We start from the raw sequence: 27,832 nt of genomic DNA, 5'->3' as shown, positions 1-27,832 counted from the left end.
AAAGTTACAGAGTTCATTACTCATTGTCAATAGAAATTATAATATATATTGAAAAAAGCACATGAGTAAAAAAAAACGCCGGTGTGAATTTTACGTATTATGAACATGCAGAAAAATACGATGTTTTGGAGTAGCAGGAATAATGAACCCATGACAAAATTCAGCTTTTAAAAAATGTTCACTCATCCTGCACTATGAATGATTACTTACTGTATTTATTAAATGTGACAAATTCCTTATTCGTTTGCAAGGGTAGTCTTGCTAATGTGCACGTGACCTAGCGGTGCGTGTTTACTTTCAGTTTCATTCTCTGCCGCTATCTGCTGTGAGTGTAAATGCGCGTGCACGAATATATTGATTTATTGGTTTCTATACTTGTCATATTGTGATAATGTTGCCGATCCATGTCTGATTGGTGTCAGCAGTCCATAGTACAGTTCATTTAAAAAGAATGCATAAAGATGTATACTGAGGTAAATATTTATGTTTACTGTATACAGTTGGATTCTGATATTTTATTAGTTTATTTCAGACTAAACCACATTTTGCCACCTCTGTTAAATTAATAACTGTACAATGCTGGGTGATGTTTAGTGGCACATCCTGAAGAGATATATGATCATGATATTCTCATGTAAATAATACCACATTAGATGCAATATTAATCACACATGCATATTTTATTTTTCATAGAGTGAATTATGTGAAATGCAAAAGACAATGCTTTCGATTGTGCAAGAAAAGGTATAAGGTATACATTATTTACTGTGTAATGTATTATGTTATTACCTATAAACAATAACAAATTACTGTATTTTTTTTCTAAAAGCTTTAAATTCATGACAAAATAATATTACTTGTTGTGTTACAAATGTCAAATATGGGTCATGTAAGATGTAATTTTACATCTATCAACTAATAATCTATCAAATCATCTGAGTTGGATGTATTGTGCATATATAAGTAAATAAATGAAATGATTCCCTGACTGTATGTCTATGCAGGAGGTGCTGGTTCTCTGCTGTACTGTGTTTCCTCGCCGCTGGGAGGCGCCTGTGTTCACTTTTATTCTCCTCTGAGGCGCTGTACTGTGTTTTGATGATGTGTGATTGTCCATATTAAGACAAAGACACGGTTAAACGCTGTGTACATTCTGTCGCAACTAATTTGCTAATTTGCTGAGAGACATAATGTCCTAAACACAGTGCACAAACATGTTTCTTTAACAATTTGGGAAACATTTTTTTTATATTGGTGAAAATGAACTGTAAAAAGTAGGACAGTCTTGTGTGTGTTATCAATAAGGTTGCTCTTGTACAGGTTAAAGTATGCCACAGTTGTGTTAGTAAAGATGCTTGACACTTACAAATGATTTCTTGGGGGGAAAAAAAGGTTTTTGAAAATGGTCAGTTCGCTAAATCAGAAACATAAAACAAACATTTCATAAAAGTTGTCATAAAACCTAAAACTAAAAAGCGTTCTTAGGACAACTGAGCAACTTTTTGATCCACTTCAAATGATGACTACTGTATTAATAATACTAGTAACAATTGATTCGATCTTGACCAGGGGTTTAGTTACCCTTTAAATCAGAATAGTCCTAACCGAAGTAATGTCAGACAGATGCATGAAGTTTTTGTCTGAAAATAAGAATGGAAATTGATGACATACAGCACAACTTATGTGTCATTTAATAAAATAATAGTAAAAGCGAATCTCAATTTTACAAAATGTTTTACACACTGAAAGAAAGGGAATAGATGAGCTCCAGTGTAAAGCAGATAAATCCACTCTGAACCAGTTCTGCAGTGAGACGGTCGTGTGCGCGCTCTCGTGGACGAGCTCAGTGCTGTCAAAACAGATTGTAGACTAACATTTGATTAATATAATCTATATTCTATAATCTATAATATCATCTACTCTACGGCTCTCCTAATTTTTCACACAACTGAAAAAAAAAAGAAACTATTTTCATCAGTGATTATTAAAGGTGCGGGATTTCTTCTGACTAAATAAATAATGAAAGAGAACATTTGGATTTTCAGGAAGAAAAAAAATTATATATATATATATATATATATATATATATATATATATATATATATATATATATATATATATATATATATATATATATATCAGTAAACATTTGGTTAAGACGTTCTTCGGTGTACGAGATGTTGAGGTAACTTAGACCAGGGTTATTAAATTTAGTTTCCTCTTAGAATCGATCATTGGGCGATGACTTTTACAATTTGATGTTAAAAACAAATGATTTTACAGGAATAAAATATATTTGTTAAATGGTTGAAACCACAGCAGTGGGCTCATTTTAGCCCAAGTCCAAGATAGTTTTGTTTTTAACTGTAACTAAAAAAAAAAAAAAAAAGACCAAGAACAAGATTAAGCCAAGAGCTCATACACTTGCTAGAAGGGTTTTGAAAAAGCCATTTTATTGCATCATTACACCAACGATTTATGACAACTCTCTCCAGATATAATTAAGGAGTTGCAGAGACAGAGAACATAACATCACAAAGTCATAATTGGGAGACGATGAGAATGAGAGAGAGAAATGCTCTATCTATCCATACATAATCAATAATAGTAAATTTCTCTCACTTCCCAGCAGTGTGCGCGAAAACAAGCAGAAGCTGAGCACGAGCTTCGAGAAGGAGATCGCTGTCGTTCAAATCCGTTCTCCTTCGCTCTTTCAGAGAATCAAATATGACGTCACAGAGTGTTACACGTGATCAGAGGTAGTCATGGAAGCGTTCCATGTTTTTAAAAAACTCCCGCCAAACTGTCGATTCCCGCCCCCGCGCAGCCGTGCTCAGCGTTTACAGTGTGTGCGTGAGAGAAACCGTCAACCCTCCACCAATCATGCCCTGAACATTAATAAAGACACATATACTGAAAAGAAAAGAGGAACAGAACATATCCAAATAGTAGATTTAAGGCGATAGTGCATAGTGCCATGTCTAAATGAGTTCGTGCAATGCCTACTTGATCCTTATTCCTTCAATCTGCTGCAACAGTGCTAGAAACCCCTCCATTTTATTGCTTAAAACAGTCTTTGCCATTTCACGTGCATATACGGTAGCATGAAAATCTCTAATATTTTCAGTGCTGGTTTGATTTACTAAGTATTCATGTGTGAAGCCCAAAAGCGTAACTGTAGCATAGTATCTATAATTCTCATCACAATCTATTATTTACCAGCAGAGGTGCAAGAGAGCAAGCGCTATGTTCATCCTTATCCCATTATAAAAACGTACGGATAAAATACAGTTTCGTAGAAAGCAATTTTGCTTTGGTCCCCTTCAATAAGTTCTCTTCTTCACCATTTTTATTTTTTATCCTTTTACTTCAGTTAGAAAAATAGATCCGGAATTGGGACTACAATTGACGGAATGCGCCCTTACAAAAATATCATTCCGTTCTTTTTTATTCTAGACATTGACAAATTTGGTCCTCTGTGTGAGTGAAGCTGTCGTGGGTGTGATTGTCAGGAGAACCATTGTGTGTGTGCGAATACACTATGGCACTAAAATAAGAACGAAAAACTAAAATCGACGAAGTATCTCTGAGTTTTCATGGACGTTGCTGTCCAAGACTTTTGTGTATGTGTGTGTGTGTGTTTGTGAGGGAATGCTGCGGTTCGGCTTCTTTCACTCGGGTTTAGGTTCGGGGGTTTCAATCTTGGCCTCGGGGTCTTCGTCGCTCTCGATTCCCGAGCGGCTGACGATGCGGCGCATGGTGAAGGGCAGATCACCACGTCTGGACACAAAAGACGCACATTTCAATGTCAGACATACATTTGATCACATGCATGCCTCATTAAGACAACATACTTTAATTGCGATATTAATAAGAATTATAGAACAACTGAATAATAGCATAGAAATTCAGAAAAATAAAGTTTAGAGAAATGGATGAAATAATAGAAATAGTACAATAAATTAATATATGAACATAATTTGTAGTCATTGGAATTAATATTAGGAATTTCACCATTTTAGCTTTTGAAAAATTCTTGTTTGTTTAGTTTTCATTTTATCGAGAATATATTAATTTATATAATATATATGATGGAGAAACTATGCAAGGCAAAATAAACCATGTGAATGATTTAATGTTATAAATAAATTTTCAATTTAATTTGAGTGAAATGTTGTCTTCGTTATTTATATTAGTCGTAGTTTAATACTTCAAATTAAAATCAAAATGTTTTTTTTAAATGTCCATATAATTTTTAAGCAATTTCTTAAACTTAATTTCAGTTAGTATTTTAAATAATTGAACTTCAAAATATAATTCATTATTCAAACGTCTATAATCTTTAATATGCATTTTTATATTTATAATAAAATTTTAGTTTTAGTACTTTAACTTAAACTAAACACAAATTATAAATATGATCTAAATTTTAGCTATAATGCAATTTTTGTTAACATTTATTTTATATAAAGTAACAAAAATTTCTTTTTTTAAATCATTTTAGTAATTTTAATACTTTAAATAAAATTAGAGATTTTTGTCTAAATGAAAATGAGACTGTCTTAGCATCTAGATGAATTTTTTTTCCAAGTAATGAAAGTGTATTTTTAAAATGGTTTGTTATTTTAGTTAACTTTAATAACACTGATTTGAACGTGCAATAATTCTGAAGAAATGTAAAAATGAGTAAATAAATAAATAATAATCTCAATTCTAAAACTGCTCAAAACGATGGCGATCATCAGTTGAGCTGTTATGGTGCAGCGTGTTGTCTCGCACCTGAGTTTGGTCTTCAGGATGTTGACCTCTCGGTTCATTGAATCGGCAGACTCGGTGGCGTCCTCCAGCTCTCGCTGTAGTTTCCTGCGGTTGGCGTTTGCTCTCTGCGCCTCCTCCTCGGCTTCCTCCAGCTGCCGCTTCAGCTGCTTCATGCGGCTGTTCAGCTTCTCAGACTGCAATCGATCGCAAACAACCGTTAACATCGCTGAACTTTAACCTCGTATAGTGTGACTGACAGGGATTGTAATGAGCATCACCTGATCTTTAAACTGGTCTGTGTTGCGTCTCTCGTCGTCCACCTGCAGAATCACCTCCTTCAGCCTCTTCTCTGTACGACGCACCAGTTTGGAGGCCTGCTGTCGCTCTCTGAACACAAACATCGTTTATTACTTTCAGCTTTTCCCCACTGTTATAAATAGATTAACTATAGTGTACATTCTTATTTGTAGACCGATGGGACTTTAATCATAAAATTTTAGTAAATGTGTTCTTTTCTAATTTAATTATATTGCTTTGTACTTCTATCAAGTCTTTGTATCTTCAAGTATCTTTTCTAATTTAATTATATCATTGTAAATTTCATTCACTGAGTTTTCTCATTTAAATTGTGAATTGAATCTATTCAGTTGTATATTTTCTAAAGTAAATATCTATCTTGTATGGTAAATCGTCTAAACATGTTTAAAAATGGTTCATTGTAGATAAATGCGTATGCATGTATTTGTATCCGTATTGTAATGAATTAAAAAAAAATAGATTATTGTTAATTAAAATATCTGAATATGTCTATGTTTCTATGTAATTAAATGTATTATGTATTTTTTTGTAGTTGATTTGTATCTGTATTGTGAACAAATTGATTCAATATTAATTGTATATTTGTATATAATTTGTTGACTTAAAATGTAAAACAAAAACGATTTATTTATTTTGTATCTGAATTGTGAATAATATAATTTTTTTTTAGAATTATAAATTGTGTATATTTCTTTATTTGTTGACCTAAATTGTATAAATTAGAAGTTAATTTCATATCATTTAATATTACTTTGTATCATCTCACATCTCTTTGTAAACCCTCTAAACATGTCTATCTAAGCATCTGTGTGTGTGTGTGTGGCAGTACTTGGTCTCGATGTCGAGCTGCTCCTCCAGCTGGATGATCTTGGCCTCCAGGGCGGCGATGGTGGCCTTGTATTTGCTCTTGACGGCTCCCTCCAGCTCGGTGAGTTTGAGCTTCAGCTCCTTGTTCTGGCGCTCCATCTGAGAGCGTGCTCCCTCCAGACGCTGGGAGGTGCTGCGCTCCGCCGTCAGCTCCACGTTGATCTGGTCCGTCTGTGGACAGAGAGACTCTGTGAGTGTGCTGTGGGGGTCAGAGGTCAGGGGTCAGAGGTCAGCGGCGCTCCTGACCTGCAGCAGGGCTCTCTTCAGCCGGTCGTTCACCAGCTCGGTGTTGTTCTGCTCCTCCTCCAGCTCCTCCTCCAGCTGAGCGATGCGCGCCTCCAGACGCCTCCTCTCCTCCGAGCCCAGGGTGCTGAGCACACAAACACAGAGGATTATGGGTCATTATACCAGATTATATCAGCCAGAAGAAATCTGTCAGTTTCAGATGCTGTTTTTTAGATGTGTTTATACAAAATTGGGCCTTTATTTAAATAATCATAGAACTTCTATTAAATGTCTTTTATTTTTTATTTATTATTGTTATTATCATTATTTATTTATTAGTGTTAAAATATTTTAATACAAGATACAGTATTAAATAACATTTAAAAATGGTGAATTGTGAAATCTACTTAGCAAAGTGTTTTATAAATTTTTTACCGATTTATTTTATTATTTTATAACGGTTACATTAATCAAGTTTTAACTAAAAATAATCTGTATGTTTCCAAATACTGGAAGAACATCATAAGAATATTTAATTCATTTAGTAGTTGTGAATCATATTTCCTAAACAATAATCAAAATAATAATACAAAAAATTCTAATTTTATATTTTTAATAAATATTTTTAGTTTACTGTTTGGATTAAAAATATTTGTAATTAAATATTAAAATATTAGAGTGAATAACAAGAATAAATAAAGTGTTTTTAGTGCATTTATAAATCCATTTCATTGTAATTTATATTTCATTTATATTTAATAATTTATATACTTATTAGGGAAATCATAAAGAAAATCTATATCAATATCTTAAAAAAATACTGCAATAAATTATTATTATAATTATTTATTTCCAGTAGTTTTGAATTTGAAAAACTATTTTTTTAGATTAAAATGGTTCATAACATAAAATAAGTAATATTCAAATAAATACAAATAAAATTTTTAATGCATCTTTAACGAATCTATTTCATTATAATTGATATAACTTTTAGAGAAATCGCACAGAAAATAACCTTCAGAAAACTGGAATACTATTTTCTTTATTCCCCAGCTATTTCTGAATTCCATTTCCTTAAAAAATAAAACGTTTTTGTTTGTATAAAACAAGTATCCATCAAAACAGTTATAAAAGAAGATTATTTTTTTTTGTCTTCAGTATTTGAATAGTTTGTCTCTTTCTTCCCCTCTCTCGTGTGTCTCCTCCGCTAGACTCTGGTGAATGCAGAGGTGTTCCTCACCCTTTGTTGGCCAGGTTGTTGATCTCGTCCTGCAGCTCGTCTCTCTCCTGCTGCGCTTGTCTCTTGGCTCGCTCCGCGGCCGCCAGTTCCTGCATTCAGACGCGTGTCAGACGCTCATGTGACCACAGCAGACTGACGACACACACACACACACACACACACACACAGAGAGACACACACTGACCTCCTGCAGCTGGATCATCTCGGCCTCCATGCTCTTCACCTTCTTCTCGTTCTCTTTGCTCTGCGCCAGGATCTCCTCGCGGGACACACGCGTGTCCTCCAGCTCCCGCAGCAGGTCCTTCATCTGAGCCTGAAACACAAACGTGATCAGGAAGCCGTTCGTAAAGCTGGTTTTCCATTACTGCTGCAGTAAGAGGTCGAGACGAACCTGCACTTTCTTGAGCTGTTTGAGCGCCTCGTCGCGGTTCTTGTTGGCCTGGTCGATGGCAGCCTCCAGATCCTTCAGGTCCAGCTCCATCTTCTTCCTCGCCGCCATCGCCAGCGTGCGCTGCTTACGCTCGTCCTCCAGCTCCATCTCCATCTCACGCACCTGACACACACACACACACATGACTCATGTTTTCTAATCGTCGATCATGAAACAGGTTTAGTCTGTTCTCAGCTGGCACCTGTTTGAGCAGCTGTCTCTTCTTCTCCTCTCCCAGCTCGTCTCGTCCCTGCAGGTCTCTCTCGTACTGCGCCTTCATGGCTTGCATGTTGACCTCCAGACGTAGTTTGGCGTCTTCGGTGGCCTGCAGCTCGTCCTCCAGCTCCTCCAGCTGTGTCTTCATCTCCTCCAGCTGCTGCTCCATCGAGCGCTTCGACTTCTCCAGATCGTGAACCTGAGGGAGAAGCAGGAACACCGTCAGGTCTCGGGCGATCGTCTGATGAACTGACGCTCTGAGACGACGGGAAGGTCTCTTACGCTCTTGCCCACGTCGTCTTTCGAGGACACCAGGTCCTCCATCTCGGCGCGCAGCAGTTTGTTGGTGCGGTCCATCTCGTCCTTCAGGTCTCTGATGGTGTCCAGCTCGCGGGCGAGAGCTAACACACGCGTCTCTTTCTCACGGGCCTCGGCTTCGGCGCGGTCACGCTCCTCTGCGTAACGGGCAGAGATGGACTTCTCCTCGGCCAGCATCTGAAAAACACCAGCAAACCTTCAGATCGATCTTCAGATATTAGTCAGTGTCTACAGAGGATTTATGTGTGGTTCATGTCAACAAGAATCACTTTTCATGATTCTGTCCTCATTTATAAGTCGCTTTGGATTAAAACATCTGCTAAATGACTAAATATAAATGTAATATGTTAAAAAAAGAATAAAAGTATTTTATGAATAATGAAAACATTTAATTATAAACAACAACAAAAAATAGATTTTTTTTTAATGTTTAGTTCTAAAAATGTATATAATGTTTTTTTTTCTTTTTCTAACATTTTTTAAAAATAGATTTTACTCACAAAACCTGATCTAATATAACTGACATAAAAAAGTATAAATAAACATAAGAGACAATAAAATTATTTAAATTAAAAATCTTGTCATCTCCACATCATTTTAAGGTTTTATTTTAATAAACAACATTTCTAAAATGACTAAAACAAATAAACAAATGTTTTTGTATGCAAAAACACAAACTTTTAAAAGCTCACAAAACAAGAAAGCAATTATATAAGAAAATGTATTAATTATATAAATGTATTAAAAATATAAACACCTGATAAAATATTTTGAAATTACTAAAACGAAAAAATAAAATAAAAATGTAATGTTTAAAATGGAAAAACTAAAAGCAAAAATGTTTTTGTTTATTCATCTTAAGCTCAGCATTAATACAAAAATAAACATTTAAATAAAAAAAACTAAGATTGTTTTCTTTACAATTTCTACCCAAAATATTTCAGAACTAAACCTCTCCAGGTCCAGAAATCACACTAGGAGGCTTCATTATCTATCCAGATTAGAAATGATAAAATTTAGTGTTTTAGCTTAATTTAATGGCCTTTTTTTAAATGACTTTCAGTCCCTTCTTGAGAGCCGTGCTCTTCTAATCAAACCCGTCCCGATCGCAGGTCTCTCACCTGGTCGAACTTCTTCTGCTTCTTCTCCAGGTTGGAGACGATCTGTCGGAGGTGGTCCTGGTCCACCAGCATGTCGTCCAGCTCCTGCTGCAGGCGCGTCTTGGTCTTGTCCAGCTTGTCGAAGGCGGCGTTTCTCTCGTCCAGACGCTGCGTCACGGCCTCCAGGTCGCGCTGGACGCGCTTCTTGGTCTCTTCAGTGTTCTCCAGGAAACTGGCCTCCTGCTCCATCTTCTTCTTCATCTCGGCCAGCTGCAGCAGAACAGACAGAAGCTCATCACACACTGAAGAGCTACGCCAATCACTGTCACAGTGTGAGCAGCGTTTACACTTAATCTGGATTCAGTTTGGATTTAAACACAAATTAAGCCTTTCATTGAACTCATTTGGCTGATCTGGGGTATTTGTGCTTAAATTGCTTATATCTGAAATGTGACCCTGGACCAACAAAACCAGTCTTAAGTCTCTGGAGTGTATTTTTAGCAATAGCCAACAAAACATTGAAAAATTGACACTTAAGACTTAAGTTTTGTGATCCAGGGTCACAAATGATAACTGGATGACGCTTACTAAACATGTGATATGTTTCGGCATAGTACTGCTTGAAATCTTCAGCATTACGCATTGAATACTACTAAAATTAAAATAATAAATAAGAGCATGTGCTATAAACAGTAGCAGTATTCCAAATTATTAAACAATTTATAAATATTTATGACTGAATTATTATAAATTCTACAAAAAAAAAACCTGAAGAAATTAAAATAAATACAAAAATAAAGAAATTTTGAAGTAACTAAAAGAAATAAGTAACGTAAGAAACTAAGGAATAAGAAAATTAATTAATAAAATTAACAGCAATTAAAGAAGAAAGTTATATAAAATAATTCAACTATATTTTTCTTATAACAATATAAAATTACAGCAATAAGCTCTTTTTGATATTTAATAAAACAAATATCTAACAACAAAGTCAGAAGAAACAAAAATAATAACAATAAAATTATCTTTAGAAATTATAATATATATATATAATATATATATCTTATACTAATAATAATAATAATAATAATAATAATAATAATAATAATATAAATGGCAATTAATGGCTATTAGCTCTTTAAGTTTGGTATTCAATAATAAAATAAATAAATAAATAAATAAATGTTTGCAATTTAACCCTTTTTTTGGTTGTGGTTTTTGTGATTTCCCAATTTTCATTTATATATATAAATCTACTGAATAAATCTGTTGCCTGACTGCTAGTTTCAGGGTTTTGTACTTACTAGAGATTGGCTAATTAATCATTCAGGCTATTTTGTAAAGAACTAAATGAATTCACGGAGATGACGAATGAACACCGAATCAAACACCGTTCCGTCTTGTGAAGGTGTGTTTCCTCTTTCAGTGTTTGTGTTCGTGTACCTGCGCCTGCATGCTGCTCATCTGTTTCTCCATGTTCCTCTTGACCTCCTCCTCCTCCTCCAGCTGCTCTCTCAGACCGCTCTGCTCGTCCTCCAGCTGACGCAGACGTGTGTTCAGCGCTAGCTTCTGCCGCGTCTCCTCCTGCAGCACTTCCTGTGAGGAGACGCCCAGCGTTCAGACAGCGAGCCAGGCACACGCACACATCCCATAATCCCCCACCACACGCACCTGTACGTCCTGCAGCTGGGACTCCACGGATGAGCAGTCCTTCGAGGCTTTGATCGACTTCCCCTCGGCCTCGCTCAGCAGAGCGTTGACGTTATCCAGCTCGGTCTGAGGAGAGACAGAGCGCCTTCACGCTAGCGCTAACCCTCCGTCAGTACATTAGCATCTATCGATCTATCGAGCTGGTTCTCTCACCTGCATCTTGGCGACTTTCTCGGCGAATTCGAAGCGCTGGCGTTCGCTCTCGGCGTGTTTGACCTGCAGCTCCTGCAGCATCGTCTCTGCTTTCTTCCTGCGCTGCTCCGACTCTCCTTTGCCCTGCATCAGCGTCTTCAGCTCGATCTGCAGCTCGTTCCTCTCCGACTCCAGAGCCTGTTTGGTCTTCTCCACCGAAACCTTGTTCTGCAAACAGAGACGCAGAGACTCAGAGACTCAGGAGCTGCTAAACACACATCTGACACTGTTCTCAGAGTGAAGGAGAGCGTCTCGTACCCGCTTGACCTGCTCCAGCTGCTCGTTGAGCTCGTCGAAGGCCTGACCGTGCTTCTGTCTCATCTCGGCCACCAGCTGCTCGTGAACTTTAGCCTCGTCCTCCAGAGTCTTCTTCAGGTGAGCCACTTCAGTCTCACGCTTCGTCCTGCAGCAGACACCATCACACATGACTCACATCACTGCTGCTGTAGTAACATCCAGGCTAATGACTCTGATGCCAGGAGAAATGGTCGCTTTTGAGGGTGTTTAAATATTTAAAAGAACCAACTCAAAAATACATTAATGAAAAATATATAATGAGAATAATACAATTTAATACAATCATTTTTTATTATTATTTTATCTAATTATAAAATAATAATAAAAAATTATATTTAATATTTATTAAATAATAATTTATTTATTTTTTTTTATCCATGATAGGTAAAAAAAAAATTGAAAGTCGCTTTGGATAAAAGCATCAGCTAAATGCATAAATTTAATGTAATTTAATTACAAAACTGTAATTCAACCGTACTTTTAAATCGATAATGAATATTTAATATAATGAAAAATTTACAAAATATAATAGTAGAATGCAATTATTTTATATTATCATCATAAGACGAATCATAAAAATAAAGAATTGTAATGCAACTGTACTGTTAAATACAAAGAAATATCTATCGATCAAAATAAAATGCATAACAATATTTAAATTATTATTTGAATACTATTATTATTATTTTCATTATAACTATAAAAGAAAAACTGCAACGTAATTGCACCATTAAATAAAAAAAAGAATATCTAAGAAAATAAAAACCAAGAAATTTGATATTATTATTTTAAGTCAAGTCACTTTTATTGTCTTGTATATAACATTATTCTACCATATTATATTTGTAATATAATAATGAGGAACTATACTATACTATAATGCAATTGTACTTCTGAAAAAATTTTATAAAAAGAGTATCTAATAATATAAAAACACAGTAATATGAGTGTTGTAATTATTTTAGTCTATAACAATAAAAAGTACCAATACTAGCGAATCAAACACTTTTTAATTTGACTCCAGGAAGACCTTTATAAGATCTTCTCCAGTCCACACAAGTGTAGTAAATGAAGCAGACATGAACTGGAAGTAGATGTGAGTGTTATAATCACACACACACAGACCTGAGCTCCTGCTGCGCGGCGGTGGAGTCCAGTGTGTCCTCCAGCTCCGTCTTCAGCGCCTCCAGCTCTTCTCCCAGGTCTCTCCGGTGTTTCTCGGCTTTGGTTCGAGCCGCTCGCTCCAGCTCCAGATCCTCCTGAAGCTCGCTCAGCTGAGCCTCCAGCTCCCGGATCTTCTTCTGCGCCAGATTCTTCTGAGCCGCCTCCTCCTCGATCCTGACGGGACACACAGACACTCGTGAGCTGGGATCAGTGGTGAGGAGATGCTCGACTGTGATTGGACGCGGCGTGCTCTCACCTGGCGAGCGCCTCCTGAAGCTCCTCCTCCTTCTTGGCGAGCTGTGCCCGTAGTTCGGCGATCTGAGCCTGCAGCTCTGCGATCTGATCAGTAAGCTCTGTAGAGTCGCCCTCCAGCTTCCTGCGGTTCTTCTCCAGCTCCTGACGCTGCTTCTCCTCGCGACGCAGACGGTCTGCAGGAGTGGTGTTCATTTACTCACTCTGCTTTCTTTCATTTAACACGTCTGACATTCTAATGCTACAAGTAGCTGAAGCCATCATACTTTCTGTTTTTGGGATTATTGAGATAAATTATGTTCGTAAACTGTATAAAATATCGGTAATTTAGACATTCAGTTCACTATTATTTTGGGTGTCAGGAACAAAATGTTGAAGTAATGTTATATATATATAAATAATATAGCATAGTTTATCATTTATTTGCAAAATGTTATATATATATATACATTACCATATTTTGCATTTTGCTATTGTTTGATGTTATAATTATATACAATGTTTAATTAATATTACACATTTAATACGAATATTATATATTATACATTATACCATTCATATATTATAAATGATACATTTTATGCATTATGCTAGATTTAAATGCTTGAAATATTAAATATTATTATTTTAATTATATATTAGGAACAATATGCCTAGTTTTGTATTTAACATGAATGCTACCTTATGAATTTACTTGTGCTATATTTTATATGGCTTACATATATCATAAATAGACATTTGTTATGTGTTTTAGTATGAATTGCTCAGTTTAGTCCTCTTTTCTAAGTCACTGCGTGTAAAAGCGTTTGCTGAATGAATGACTGTGCCGCCTCGATCTCTGTATTCTTTGCTCACCCTCCAGGTCGGTGATCATGGCCTCGTGCTTGTTCTTCAGTTTCTGTAAGCTCTTGGACTTCTCCTCCTCCTCGGCCAGGTTGGTGGTGAACTCAGCGATGCGTTCCTCCAGGAGTTTCTTCTCCTGCGTGACCAGACCAACAGTGAGAAGAGCAGCCAGCGTTTGAACAGACTCTCAGATCAACCTGACGAGCGCACAGACCTTGGAGAGCTTGTTGTTGTGGTCGTCCAGCACCATCACGTCCTCCTCGGTCTTCTTGAGTTTGGCCTCCATGGTGACCTTCTCCAGCTGCAGCTTCTGGCGCGCCGCCTCCTCCTCGTCCAGCTGCTGCTCCAGGTCGGCGATGTTCTGCTGCATCTTCTTCTTCTCCGTCTGCAGGTGATTGGCCCGCTCCTCCTCCTCCTCCACGCGGGCCTCCAGGTCGTGCAGGATCTCCTCCAGCTCCTGCTTCTTGGCCACCAGACGGTTCCTCATCTCGTCGGCCTCGGCGCACAGATCCATCTCCGCCTGCAGCTGCTCCTGAAGAGCCAGCTTCTCCTGGCCCAGCTGCACACACCAACAACATTAACATTCACACTTACAGTCTCGTTAGGAATCTGTATAAATAAAGAACAAATACTAGAAAATAAAAAAGGGAAAATACATATTCCACAATGTATAATGAATGTAAAACACAGCATAACAGATATAACTCATAATATACAATATGTTAAATATGTCACAATATACATTAAATGTAGCATACTTTATTATTTATATATAAATACAATATATACTTACATATTATAATTAATCGAAGATATAGAGTGATTCACATAATTTATAATTAATGCATAATATAACGGTTATATTATATATAATTTATGTAAACTGCAGCACAATGTTTATAATATGTCTATAACTAATGTGAAATACAGCATATGCGCAATTTCTAATAAAGTTTGGATAAAATAGCATCGTTTATATATATATGTAATCTAAAAAATAGTGTAATACATAATGCACATGTGAAATATAACATGCATACAATTGATAATATGGAAAGCTAATTTAAAATGTAGCATAATTTATAACATTAAATTAAACTAAATTAAAAAAAAAATACTGTAAAATTTTGCATGACATACATAATTCATATTTACATGCATAAATAAAATTTTGCATTTTAAAATGCACCATATATAGAAACCAAATTATGTATCATTCATAACATATAGCAGATTTAAAATAATATTGATAATAATCATATGTAAAATGAAACTATAGCATGAGATACATATAAATATAACTGAAAAAAATAAAGAAATAGGAATGTAAGCAGTATTCTGTTACCTGCTTCTGTTTGAACTCCATCTCCTTCAGCTGCTGTTCAGCCACCATCTGCTTCTCCCGAACTTTGTGGAGCTCCTCGTCTTTGGCCTGCATCTCCTCTTCCTGTCGGCTCACCTGCAGCAGCGGCTTCACCTGAAGCACACACACACACACGGCATCAGCACAGAGCACGTCTCAAGAGCAACAGTCATCTGAACATGTGTGTGTGTGTCATGAACCTTAGTGAAGAGTCTCCACCACTGCCAGTTCCTGAGCTTCAGATACGCAGAGCAGTTCCTCTGGATCACCCTCATGGCCGTCAGCTGCTGCTGCCTCTTAGCGAACGCCCTGAACCACACACACACACCGTTAAACACCACATCTGTGGACTTCACAATCACCTGCATGCATAGATTCTACCACATTTTCTGACTAATATTCTAGCAGCTTCTTCAAACTACACTGCACCCCAATGCCCTGGCATTGTTTATAGTAAACCCAATAACCCGAATAACCACTAATCCCAGTAAACTGGCTAAGAACATAGCAACAGCCTAGCAATCACCCAGAACACAGTAGACACATGCTAAGAGCCACATCTTCCACCTGATACCAACTGCATCTGACGAGCAAAAACTCATTAGCAAATCATTTTGTTACTGTATACAGGGCCCTATGAAATCAGTTTTATTTTTTCCCAAATTCCGTTTTTTCGGTTTAAATTTTTCTGGATTCTATTTTTTTCTGTTTAAATTTTTCTCAACTTCTTTTTAATGGTTAAATTTAATTGTATTAATCATAAAGCATGTCTAATTAATTTAAATCATTACACATACATTTTCACAACAATTTATTAAAAGTTTAACAAAAACTACATGTTTAGGGCCCTATGAAATATTTATCACCATATGTTTTATTGTTACCTTATTCTGTGTTTTAGCATTATTTAAATGCATAAAACAACTTAATTTATTCAAATCTTTTCTTAAAAAAGCCTTATGAAATGTTTTTTCCCCTCAGAAATTCTGTTGTGTATTTACATTTTTCTGGTTTCATTCATCATTTTCATTCTGTTCTTAGCCATTAATTTTTTCTTTTAATTACTGAAAATTAAGCAAACCTTATTTTTTTGTAAACAAAGGGGATTTACTATTAAAAATAAAACATGGAAGAAATGTTGTGTGATTATTTCTTAATAAAAAGTTTGTTTCATTTTAGTAGTAGTAGGCTATGTTCTGCTGAACAATAGTAATACATTACTGGCAAACACTTGTCTTTAAATTAAACCGGACTTTTATTTTGACGGGTTGCCGTGAATACCTTTACAGTTCTGTGTATGTGATGTGACACTAGTTTAACTCAAATCAAACGTTCAAATTCTCATGAAGTGACTCTCAGAGCAGTTCTGGAGATGTTGTTCATGTGTTCACATCCTCATTTAGTAAGGCGACAGAAGCTGAAATCACCGCGAGCATCAACGCGCACTTCAGTGTGTGTAATAAACAAAGTCACGCTTCTGCGCCATTCATTAACACAGAAAATACAGGGTTTATATTTAAATAGCTTAATATTTACAGATATTAATACAAATCGCAATTTGATGTAAGTGCAATGACCAACTTTAGATTCATTCATCAAAAATTGGACAAATTCCGTGACATTCCGCGTTAAACTGTAAATTCCGTTTTTTTATGAGTCGATTCTGCGATTCCGTCCACGTTTTCTGAATCGCGGAAATCATAGGGTCCTATGTATAGTACAAAACATGTTCTATTTTCAATGTGGAGTGAATATTGTGTTAATTTGACTTCAGCAGCTTTATGCATCTCATTAACTGTCATTAAACTCTATAACATGCGTAGTGAGACTCACTTGCGGGCGACGTATCCACGGCACCAGGCCTGAAAGTTAATGATGACATCTGTGATCTTCATATCACGCTCCTCCTCCAGGTGAGCCAACACTCCAGCGCGGAAAAACACTTTGCTCTGTCCGATCCGGAACAGGTTTGGATCCAGCTCCAGTGCTTTGATCTGACACACAGATGAACCACAGTTTAGAAGACTTCATAAAGTAACTTTAAAGCCAGTTGATTTCACTGTAAAACGGGTCTCACCATCAGCACACAAGCCTGTTTGCCATCCATGAAGCCCTTGGGAATGGCGTTGGGCGTGAGGATTTCATACCTGCGCGATAGAACACAAAACTTGGTTAACATCACTGGAAACTTGCAATCAGGTCTAGCATTAGCAAGAACTAATCAGAATTAATCGGATTCAGACTCTACGTGAAACAGATTCTTAAGAGGGATAAGGGATAAGGAGTTTATTCATGTAAAAAGTTGTGGTCAGAGAAAGCAGCGAACCTCTGTCTGAACTCCTGGAAGACGATGCGGTTGGGGAATCCCTGTCTGCAGATACGGATTCCCTCCAGGACACCGTTACACCGGAGCTGATCCAGAACCAGGTGAGGTTCCAACTTACCAGCCTGAGGCACAAAACACAAACGTTTATAATGAATTCATGACAAAAAATATTTTTAACAGTAATTTATTGGTCCTCAATCTAAAATTGTTATTGTTCTTGGTGTGAACGCCAATAATAGTTACCTTTCCAGCTATCTTATAGTTATCATTGTTGGTGCAAGCACTAATATAGTTATCGTTATATCCATCTCTATTGTTTTCATTGTTGGTGCAAGCGTCACTATACTTATTTTATCTTTATAGCTATCATTCTTTGTGTGAACACTAACACCATTCCTATTATAGCTATTTTAAATAGATACTGCACTTGGTGTGTATACTAATACAGTTTTTGTTATAACTATATTTACAGATATCGTACTTAGTGTTAACGCTAATATCGTTATCATTATTGGTGTTAATTCTAATATAATTATCATTAAAACTACCTTTACAGTTATCGGATTTGGTGTGGACACTAATACAGTTCATCATTATAGCCATCTGTATATTCTTCGTTCTTGGCGAGAATGCAAATATATTTGTCTTCTATGCAATCTTTATAGTTATTGTTTTTCGTACGAATGCTAATATTCTTATAATTTAAGCTATCTTTATAGTTCTTGCATTTGGTGTGGACGCTAATACAGTTATCGTTATAGCTAATATAGTTATTTGGTCTGGACGCTAATACAGTTATCGTTGTAGCTAATATAGTTATTTGGTCTGGACGGTAATACAGTAATCATTATAGCTCATATTGTTATTTGGTCTGGACGCTAATACAGTTATCGTTATAGCTAATATAGTTATTTGGTCTGGACGGTAATACAGTAATCGTTATAGCTCATATAGTTATTTGGTCTGGACGCTAATACAGTTATCGTTATAGCTAATATAGTTATTATTTGGTCTGGACTAATACAGTTATCGTTATAGCTAATATAGTTATTTGGTCTGGATGGTAATACAGTTATCGTTATAGCTAATATAGTTATTTGGTCTGGACGCTAATACAGTTATCGTTATAGCTAATATAGTTATTTGGTCTGGACGCTAATACAGTTATCGTTGTAGCTAATATAGTTATTTGGTCTGGACGGTAATACAGTAATCATTATAGCTCATATTGTTATTTGGTCTGGACGCTAATACAGTTATCGTTATAGCTAATATAGTTATTTGGTCTGGACGGTAATACAGTAATCGTTATAGCTCATATAGTTATTTGGTCTGGACGCTAATACAGTTATCGTTATAGCTAATATAGTTATTATTTGGTCTGGACTAATACAGTTATCGTTATAGCTAATATAGTTATTTGGTCTGGATGGTAATACAGTTATCGTTATAGCTAATATAGTTATTTGGTCTGGACGCTAATACAGTAATCGTTATAGCTCATATTGTTATTTGGTCTGGACGCTAATACAGTTATCGTTATAGCTAATATAGTTATTATTTGGTCTGGACTAATACAGTTATCGTTATAGCTAATATAGTTATTTGGTCTGGACGCTAATACAGTAATCGTTATAGCTCATATTGTTATTATTTGGTGCGGATGCTAATACAGTTATCGTTATAGCTAATATAGTTATTATTTGGTCTGGACGCTAATACAGTTATCGTTATAGCTCATATTGTTATTATTTGGTGCGGATGCTAATACGGTTATCGTTATAGCTAATATAGTTATTATTTGGTCTGGACGCTAATACAGTTATCGTTATAGCTCATATTGTTATTATTTGGTGCGGATGCTAATACAGTTATCGTTATAGCTAATATAGTTATTATTTGGTCTGGACGCTAATACAGTTATCGTTATAGCTCATATTGTTATTATTTGGTGCGGATGCTAATACGGTTATCGTTATAGCTAATATAGTTATTATTTGGTCTGGACTAATACAGTTATCGTTATAGCTAATATAGTTATTATTTGGTCTGGACTAATACAGTTATCGTTATAGCTATCTTTACAGTTTTCGTGCTTTGGTGTGAATGCAAATGAAGCGCTTCTCAATAGTTTTTGGTCTTGACATAAACACTAATATAGTTATCTTCATGGCATTCTTAACTACGGTCTTTATTGGTGTGGATATAAATATCTAATATAGCTATTTTTAAGGAACACGTAATCTAGTCCTGAATGCCGAGCAGTTGGTACCTTTTTCTCGTGGTTGGGAATGATGCAGCGGACGAAGTTGGGGTTGGTGTTTTTGAGCGTGGCCATGAGTTTGGACAGCTGCTCCTTATAGAGCTGTCCAACCGTCCGGAACATTCCCTTACGGGTCTTAAACGCTCCCGGCAGCTCCGACATGCCGGCCACCTTATCCAGACCCACGATACGGTCCACTGAGAGACAGACAGACACAGAGAGACAGACAGTCACTGCGCGGTAAGAGCTTCATCTCAGGCATGCAGTCTGGTCATGATGTAAAAACTGCCCACAGTTCAGTGGGTCAAACACACGTCAGCACTGGTGACAAACCACAGACACACACACGATGCTGGTGAAGAGTGGGGTGGGGGACACACGGGAAGATGACTCAAATCAATGCAGTGCAGGTGACACGTACGTGTGTGTGTGTGTGTGTGTGTGTGGTCAAGGGTCCAAAATAAACATTCACCTCGTTCATGAGAACACAAGTTGAATATAATGACACAGATTTCAGCACAATCTCACAAACAGATCATTCTTCCCGTGTTTCATGAATGAGGCTCAAAGAGCACAAACTCACTTTGGTAAGTAATTTTTTGTAATTTTTTGTTATTTTTCATTTTTTTATTGGCCAGAAAGGAAGATGGCAGGAAAAGTAATTGAAAGATATGATTGCCATAACTCAAATGATGCATGTTATGCACTGTATTCACACTGGATGTTATTAACGGAGTAAAATTTAAAAGCAGGGCTATTGTCATTAACTAAAAATGTAAACTAAATAGATCATATTCATAAAAATAAGATATATTCAACTTAAATAGTAATTCATAGAAACACACTAATAAAGTGACAAAAGCACATTAGAAAATGAACAAATCCTGAATTTAAATGATTAAATAATTAAAATAATAATTAAATAATTTCAATCCACAAATACATTGTAGAAAGTGTTTATTTATAAACATTATTAACAGTATTATTATTTGCAAAAAAAAAAAAAACATTTATGCCCAAAATAAATGCATTAAGATATAGTACACTGAAACTTTTTTCAAGCTGAAAATAAGTTCCTTATACATTATTTATTTATTTAAATTCCAAATAAAATATTTTTAACATTTAATCAATATAGATTTTTTTTTAAATACGTTTTTGTGAGACTGGCAAGTGTATGATGCTGAACACCAGTGGAAAAACAGCTACTAATTATTTTATATATTACAAAACACATTTTATTCTCATGGAGTTTTTATACAGCAGTCATTGCCAGGTTTGCCTAAAGTGAATTTTGGACCCTGTGTGTGTGAGAGAGTGTGTGTGTGTGTGTGTAACTGCATACTGTGGACTGTGGTCATGTTTCACTGGTGAGAACAGAACCAAACCCATGCAGTTTATACCCATTTCTGCAGTACCACAGACCAACAGCGGGGGCGCCAAAGCACACTATATTACACAGAGAGGAGAGACAGCAGAAATATCAGAGACATATCTCAACACCTCAGAGGAACACAGTCACGCAGGACAGCTGAGGAAGAGAACGTCACGGGAGAGAGAGAGAAAAACCAAAGATGTCACCTGGCTCTAAATGAAGGTAAGGAAAACGCTGATAGAAATAAGCTCTCTGACAGTTCTGGACCTCTGAGAGAGACGGACAGATTGGAGATGGTGTGTACAGAGGTCCAGGAGGACATGAAACAAGGGGTGGATGAATGGATGGATGGAGAGGGGAAGAAACAGAGGACCAAACACCAGCAGAAGAGAACAAATCCAGTGAGTTTCCACCCATGTCGGCATGAAAAAGGTGCCCAGAGTGTAAATACGTTAGTCATGTACCCCTTTGTTGAGTTTAAAAGTTTCACTCCCTTGTGTCCTATACATTTCTTCAGCATTTATAGTTTTCCTCCACAAGCCTATGTATTTAAGAGCTGATCCAGTGTGATCTTTCGACTCACCGTCTTTCCACAGCTCTGAAACAAACTTGTCGGTGGATTGATTGAGCAAAGTGGCCACGTTATCGTTCAGCGGGTCCATGTTCTTCATCAGCCACTCATCCGCCTTGTAATCCACCTGAGAAACACAGTCACAGATGTCTAAAATTCCCAAATAAGGTTATGAAATCGCACATGGGTTCAGACGAGGAGCAAGTCAGCACCTTCCCAGCATAGTGCATGATGCAGAAATCTGCCTCGTCCTTCAGTTTCTTGGGCTTGTGGAACTTGGGATGCGTCCCCTGCTCCTGAAGGACCTTCTCCACGAAGCTCTTGTCCGTGGCTTTGGGGAACCAGCACTCCTCGTCCAGGAGAGCCAGGATTCCTGGAGGACTTGCCTGGAAACATGCAACACAGTTTACAATCAAAGTCTTCATTATCAGCAGGAGATCCTAACTCAGGAAGATCAGGAAATCAAACTGGATTTAGTATTTTTAAAGTAAAGCATCCAAAGTTCTGGTTTCCATATTTTGTACATCAGGATCTGAGTAATAGCTAGACTATTTTTGACCATCTTGATCCAACTAATGACCATTTTTAACCCAACCTAACCAAAGTTAATGAGCATTTTCAACCAGTTCAGACCAGCTAATAACCAATTTGAACCAGTTTAGACCAGCTAATGACTACTTTGACCATCTGATCCAGCTAATATCCATTTTTAGCCAATTTGGAACAGCTAATATCAAATTTTTTACCAGTTTGAACCGGTTTATAACATTTTTTTGTCCAACTTGGATCAGCTAATTATCATTTTCAACTAGTTTGCACAAGTTAATGCCAATTTTAACCAGTTTAAAACAGCTAATAACCATTTTTGTCTAGCTTGGATGAGCTAATGACCATTTTAATCATTTTAGACCAGCTTATAACTATTCAAGACCAGTCTAGACCAACTAAGGGCTGTTTCGAGCATCTTGGATCAGCTAAAAACAAATCGTTGACCAATTTAGACCAGTTAATGACCACTTTAACCAAGTTAAAAGTTAACCCACTAATAACCATTCTGAACAAGTCTGTGGAAAAGCTAATGACCATGTTTAAACCGTTTAGAGCAGCTAATAACCATTTGACCATCTTGGTCCAGCTAATAGCCATTTTAACCAGTCTGGACCAGCTAATGATAATTTTTAACCAGCTGAAATCAGACACTGTTCTGTTCTAAGTTCTCAATTCCCAATCTTAAACATCAGAATCTGACTAATATTAAACAGTTCTATGAAAGGTCACATGGTCATTCTGAGACTCACACAATTGGTGGAGATGTTCAGAAATCTCTTTATTGGTTAACCTTCTCTAACTAGTATGTTTAAGATGATCTGCCAGGTCAACCGTGGCTCTATTGGATGGTAGTCAATCAGCCTTCTTAACCACCTCGGAGCAGTTATGACCAACTAGAAACCTAAAATTAGTTACTACCGTTTTATCAACATTAGCAGAAAATCATGAAGACACCATGGAAATCAAACCAGATTTAGTATTTTTTTAAACTGGATTTCCAAGTTCTTGATTCCTAATCTTAATCATGAAAACAACTGCATTTAGGGTCACATGATCGCTCTAGGAGAGAAGAGATGCTCACGGGTTTCTCGATGAGTTCGATGCAGGGCTGCAGGTCGAGGCCGAAGTCGATGAAGCTCCACTCGATGCCCTCGCGCTGGTACTCCTCCTGCTCCAGGATGAACATGGTGTGGTTGAAGAGCTGCTGGAGCTTCTCGTTAGTGTAGTTGATGCACAACTGCTCAAACGAGTTCAGCTGCGGAGAAGAACAGAAAACTCAGTTACAACTAGGAATTGTGGGTAATTCCACTTGAGGCTGAAGGATTGTGCCGTACCTCGAAGATCTCAAAGCCGGCGATGTCCAGGATGCCGATGAAGGAGGCGCCCTGACGTTTGGTCTTATCCAGAGCTTTGTTGATGCGCATCACCAGCCAGCGGAACATCCTCTCGTACGTGGCTTTGGCCAGAGCCTCCACCGCAAACTCGGCCTGCTCCTGCGTCTGGGCCTTCTGCACGTAGTCACGGCCCACCTTGATCCGGGGCGAGAGGATGGCGCGTGTGAAATCAGTCACGTTCATCCCCATCAGATGGCACACCTTCTGAGCAGCTGGAGAAGGGAAGGGGAAGTCGTTTAGAAATAGTAACTGATAACTGCTCAAATTGCTAGTTTACCCTCTCTTATCCTGACAACCCTGGCCTCAACAGGTGGTAGTCTAGCTAACTAACCATTCAAACCAGCTTGGACCAGCTAATGGCCATTTGCAGCCAGTTTGGAGCAGTTAATGATCATTTTAAACCAGTTTAGACAAGCTAATTTCTATTTTTGATTGGTTGGACCAGCTAATGACCATTTTAAAGCATTTAAAAAACATTTTTGACCCACTTATAACCATTTATGACCAGCTACAGGTGCTAATGACTATTTTTGGGTCTTGTGGAGCAGCTAATGACCATTTCTGACCAGTATGTACCTGCTAATCGCAATTTTTGGCCATCATTTAGCAGTTTATGACCTTTTTTCTTATTTGCACTAAATCATTTCTGATGACTTTGGACCATCAAATTACCATTTTCAACTAGTTTGGAACAGCAATTGACCATCTTCGACCAGTATGGACTGGTTTATGACCACGTTACCAGTTTGGACCAGCTAATGGCTGTTTTAAACACAATCAGGCTTACTACTGACTATTGTTGGCTAGTTTAGAGCAGCTAATGAACATTTCTGACCAATTTGGACACAACTAATGATCATTTTTGACCATTTTGGAGAAGTTAATGACTGGTGGAACCAGCTAGTGGCCATTTTCGACCAGTTTGGACCAGCTACTGACCAGTTTTGACTGGTTAGAAACCATTTAAAACCAGCTGCTTGCTTTATTGATGATATAGCAACAGATTAACATCAGAAGGCCTAATGGGCATGTTTGTGAATCTAAAAAGATGTGTTTACCTGTGTCATCAGGCATGGAGGCCTGGTCAGAGTGGCGCTCCTTCTTAAAGGACATATTACCCAGCTGGAGCACTGAGGACATGACCCTAAGCAGACCTGTAGGGGGCGACACACACAATTAAAAACCTCAAACATGTTCCAGATCATACGGTCACATTTGAAAATGGCAGTATGTATACTGACCAATCTGTTCTTCCTCAGGGAATCCCATGATCCTCATGGCCTCCGTGGTCTCCAGGTACATGTCTCGGTCCTGCTGTCCGGGGATAGTCACGTTCCCATTGGACAGGAACCGGTACTTATTGTAGCTCTCCAGACAGAGTTCAGCTGGCGAGTGAAGACACCAATCGAATCATTTCCATGTATTTGTAAACAGAAGTGCCTCATTCTACTAGTATTAAGAGTGTAGTAATTGACAAGCATCAGAAATCCTGTTTGAAAGCAGTGAAGGACACTCACAGCGCAGTTTGTCTCCTGCGCCGGTCAGCATGTAGTAGAACATGTGGAAGGTCCTTTCTTCTTTAGCTTGACGGATCGCACGGGACTTTTCCAACAGGTCTGACGCTCAGAGTCAAGGACATACAACAGGACAGAGGCACGAATACTCACATGAAGTCTGGGTCTTTATTACCCAGTCTCAATTTGTGCCTCATTCATTATTCCCGCTTTAGATTTACGCATTTAACAGATGCTCTATGTTCAATTTAGAGCCACAGAAATGTAAAGGACTTTTAACATTTATTAAGAATGAATTATTAAAAATGTAAACAGATAAACATTGATGATTATGAATGTTATTTTAAATAAAATAGTGTGATTCAAATGATAAATTTCACATTTTTAAACTAATTTTAACAATAGTAATAGATTGTTTATCTGCATTTTTGTTTACTTTTTTTATTTTAACTAGCGATTCTCGCAATTTTATATTATTTTGCAAATAGCAATAATATTTGTTTTATAGTTATTTTACATTTCCATGATTATTATTACTATTATTATTACTTGTGTTTTTTATTTGTGTGTTTGTTTTTCTGGCAGTGATTAAGAAAAATATAAATTTTCATTTTTATTTTTTAATAAAAGCACATCTCTATTTCCTTTCAATTTTATTATAATTTTTTATTATTATGATTATTATTATTAACTATAATAATTAATTATTATTAACCAATTTTCTTTTCTTTTTTTTTAACCCAGAGTCAAACATTGTTTTTTTCTTATTTTAAAATAGTAACATAACTAGTTTATCTACATTGCAATTTCTTTTGTAATTTTTCCCCCTACAGATTTACAGACCCGGTTAGTCCTGATTTACAAAGGTTTTTTTCCCATAGATTCACAAGTGAAAATTTAAAACAGGTCATGCTCTAGTTGTGATCTAAATCAACCAATAAATTGTATCAAAATATGCAAATTAATATGCAAATAAGACAAAAATACTTAGATTTAATTATATACATCTCTTTAAAAAAAAAACACACATCATATGAACTAGCTCATAAAGATACAGGTTTCAATATTGGCTCCGACGATGTATCCATTAACGTCAAAGTTGATTCTGATAAATTTGCCCTAAAACACAGAAAAGACAAAAGATAAATAACTCGTGGAAAGCCAGACTTATATGCGAAAAGTCCCCCCTAACGGGAAGTCTTACGAATCGGGAAGAGTTGTCGTTCTTGACGGTCTTGGCGTTCCCGAAGGCTTCGAGGATGGGGTTGGCCTGCAGCAGCTGCTTCTCCAGCTCCCCCTGCTCAAAAACACACCAATCCACCACTGAGATCACTTCAAACCAATCACGGCCAGCGGATCACGTCTGGCTGTCAAAAGCAAAGCCCCTAAACACAACATCACAAGCTTTTTGCACACAGAGGAGCAAATACGCTGAAACACACACACACAAAGACAAGCATGTCCTGATCCCCATCCCAAAACACAAGCAAAGTGAGCGGCCCGTCACCTCGAAACACAACACACCATTCACCAAACGACTTTCATGTGACACTCATCTCACACAAACACTCATTCACTTCACAGGAATACTCTGGATTAAACACAACTTCAGCTTTAAACCTCATCTGGAGCATTATTGTTAACTAAAACTGCAACGAAAATTAACCAAAAAAAACATAATAAATAAAAAAATTTTTTATGATTTTTGATTTCACATTTTATTATTAGTTAGTCCACATGCAACATTTTTGTTAAGTTAGTTAAATTTAAAGTAATAAAATAGCTAAAATGAAATATATATGCACAAAGAAATTCTAAAGAAAAAACAGAGAGCTTAAGAAAATTATAAAAAAAAGGGAAAAAAACTATTTCTAAAATGTAATAAATATGAAAAATAGAAAAACAAATGATTAAAAAAAAAACAAAATATAATAAAAAATATAATAATATATTAATAATACTAAATAATTAGTTTGCCTCTCAAAATCTGTGTATAAATAAATGGGAATCATGTCATGTCATAAATCATCACTCATTAGAATTAGGTTTTAAAGCAGAAGTTCATCACTTGAGTTAAAATGTCTAAATACTCGAGTGTTAATTACACATTCATTAAAGCAGGAACTATTTATTTTCCAGGTGGATGCACATCTTGTAGGCGGAGTCTGATCAACCTCATTAACATTAGTTAAACTCCACCCACATCAGTGACATCACAAGAAGATCCTCCGCCTAGAAAAGTATTTTTCACAATTTTGGAGAAATTTCCCACATGCCAAGTCTCTGCTCAGGCGTTGAACTCGTACTGACTGTTCCTTTAACTTCATATGAGCAGAAACATGAGCTCTTCTGTCACAGGAATGATCATCATCTTGTTCGAATCATGTTGGCTAATCATGAGACCGCTGTAAAACAGTCCTCTGTAAACAGTTTCACATGTTCTCTTGTAAAGCGAGGCTCGGTACACGCGCCAGAACGTTCCAGCAGCGTCATCATCCCGCTGCGGGAGACGAGTGAATCACACACACACACACACACACTTCTGAC

General features: G+C 36.8%; 1 protein-coding gene across 3 annotated transcripts in view; it reads right to left on the bottom strand.

Annotated features, from left to right (window-relative positions):
• Positions 1–2,428: 2,428 nt before the first annotated feature.
• LOC113067894 (myosin-9-like) overlaps positions 2,429–27,832 on the bottom strand; it is a 42,315-nt gene continuing 16,911 nt past the window's right edge. For 2 of the 3 annotated variants that reach the window (XM_026240391.1, XM_026240392.1), the window contains 34 exons: positions 26,490–26,582; positions 26,341–26,404; positions 25,289–25,387; positions 25,013–25,156; positions 24,830–24,925; positions 23,712–23,983; positions 23,459–23,632; positions 22,041–22,214; positions 21,841–21,955; positions 19,892–20,079; positions 17,620–17,741; positions 17,371–17,440; positions 17,127–17,287; positions 15,494–15,602; positions 15,276–15,407; positions 14,145–14,489; positions 13,943–14,066; positions 13,092–13,263; positions 12,797–13,009; positions 11,633–11,777; positions 11,336–11,542; positions 11,144–11,248; positions 10,916–11,068; positions 9,494–9,742; positions 8,337–8,549; positions 8,041–8,253; positions 7,800–7,961; positions 7,593–7,721; positions 7,409–7,497; positions 6,190–6,313; positions 5,906–6,114; positions 5,037–5,145; positions 4,780–4,952; positions 2,429–3,780 (listed from right to left, as the gene is read on the bottom strand). In XM_026240391.1, the coding sequence (XP_026096176.1) occupies positions 3,672–3,780; positions 4,780–4,952; positions 5,037–5,145; positions 5,906–6,114; positions 6,190–6,313; positions 7,409–7,497; positions 7,593–7,721; positions 7,800–7,961; positions 8,041–8,253; positions 8,337–8,549; positions 9,494–9,742; positions 10,916–11,068; positions 11,144–11,248; positions 11,336–11,542; positions 11,633–11,777; positions 12,797–13,009; positions 13,092–13,263; positions 13,943–14,066; positions 14,145–14,489; positions 15,276–15,407; positions 15,494–15,602; positions 17,127–17,287; positions 17,371–17,440; positions 17,620–17,741; positions 19,892–20,079; positions 21,841–21,955; positions 22,041–22,214; positions 23,459–23,632; positions 23,712–23,983; positions 24,830–24,925; positions 25,013–25,156; positions 25,289–25,387; positions 26,341–26,404; positions 26,490–26,582 (5,256 nt within the window). In that variant the 3' untranslated portion in view covers positions 2,429–3,671. Of the gene's footprint in view, positions 3,781–4,779; positions 4,953–5,036; positions 5,146–5,905; positions 6,115–6,189; positions 6,314–7,408; positions 7,498–7,592; positions 7,722–7,799; positions 7,962–8,040; positions 8,254–8,336; positions 8,550–9,493; positions 9,743–10,915; positions 11,069–11,143; positions 11,249–11,335; positions 11,543–11,632; positions 11,778–12,796; positions 13,010–13,091; positions 13,264–13,942; positions 14,067–14,144; positions 14,490–15,275; positions 15,408–15,493; positions 15,603–17,126; positions 17,288–17,370; positions 17,441–17,619; positions 17,742–19,891; positions 20,080–21,451; positions 21,527–21,840; positions 21,956–22,040; positions 22,215–23,458; positions 23,633–23,711; positions 23,984–24,829; positions 24,926–25,012; positions 25,157–25,288; positions 25,388–26,340; positions 26,405–26,489; positions 26,583–27,832 lie in introns of all 3 variants that reach the window. The other variant, XM_026240393.1, reaches the window with a different exon arrangement.

This window comes from Carassius auratus, linkage group LG28B, assembly GCF_003368295.1.
Source record: "Carassius auratus strain Wakin linkage group LG28B, ASM336829v1, whole genome shotgun sequence".
Lineage (NCBI taxonomy): Eukaryota > Metazoa > Chordata > Actinopteri > Cypriniformes > Cyprinidae > Carassius > Carassius auratus.
This window is presented reverse-complemented; position numbering and strand designations above follow the sequence as displayed.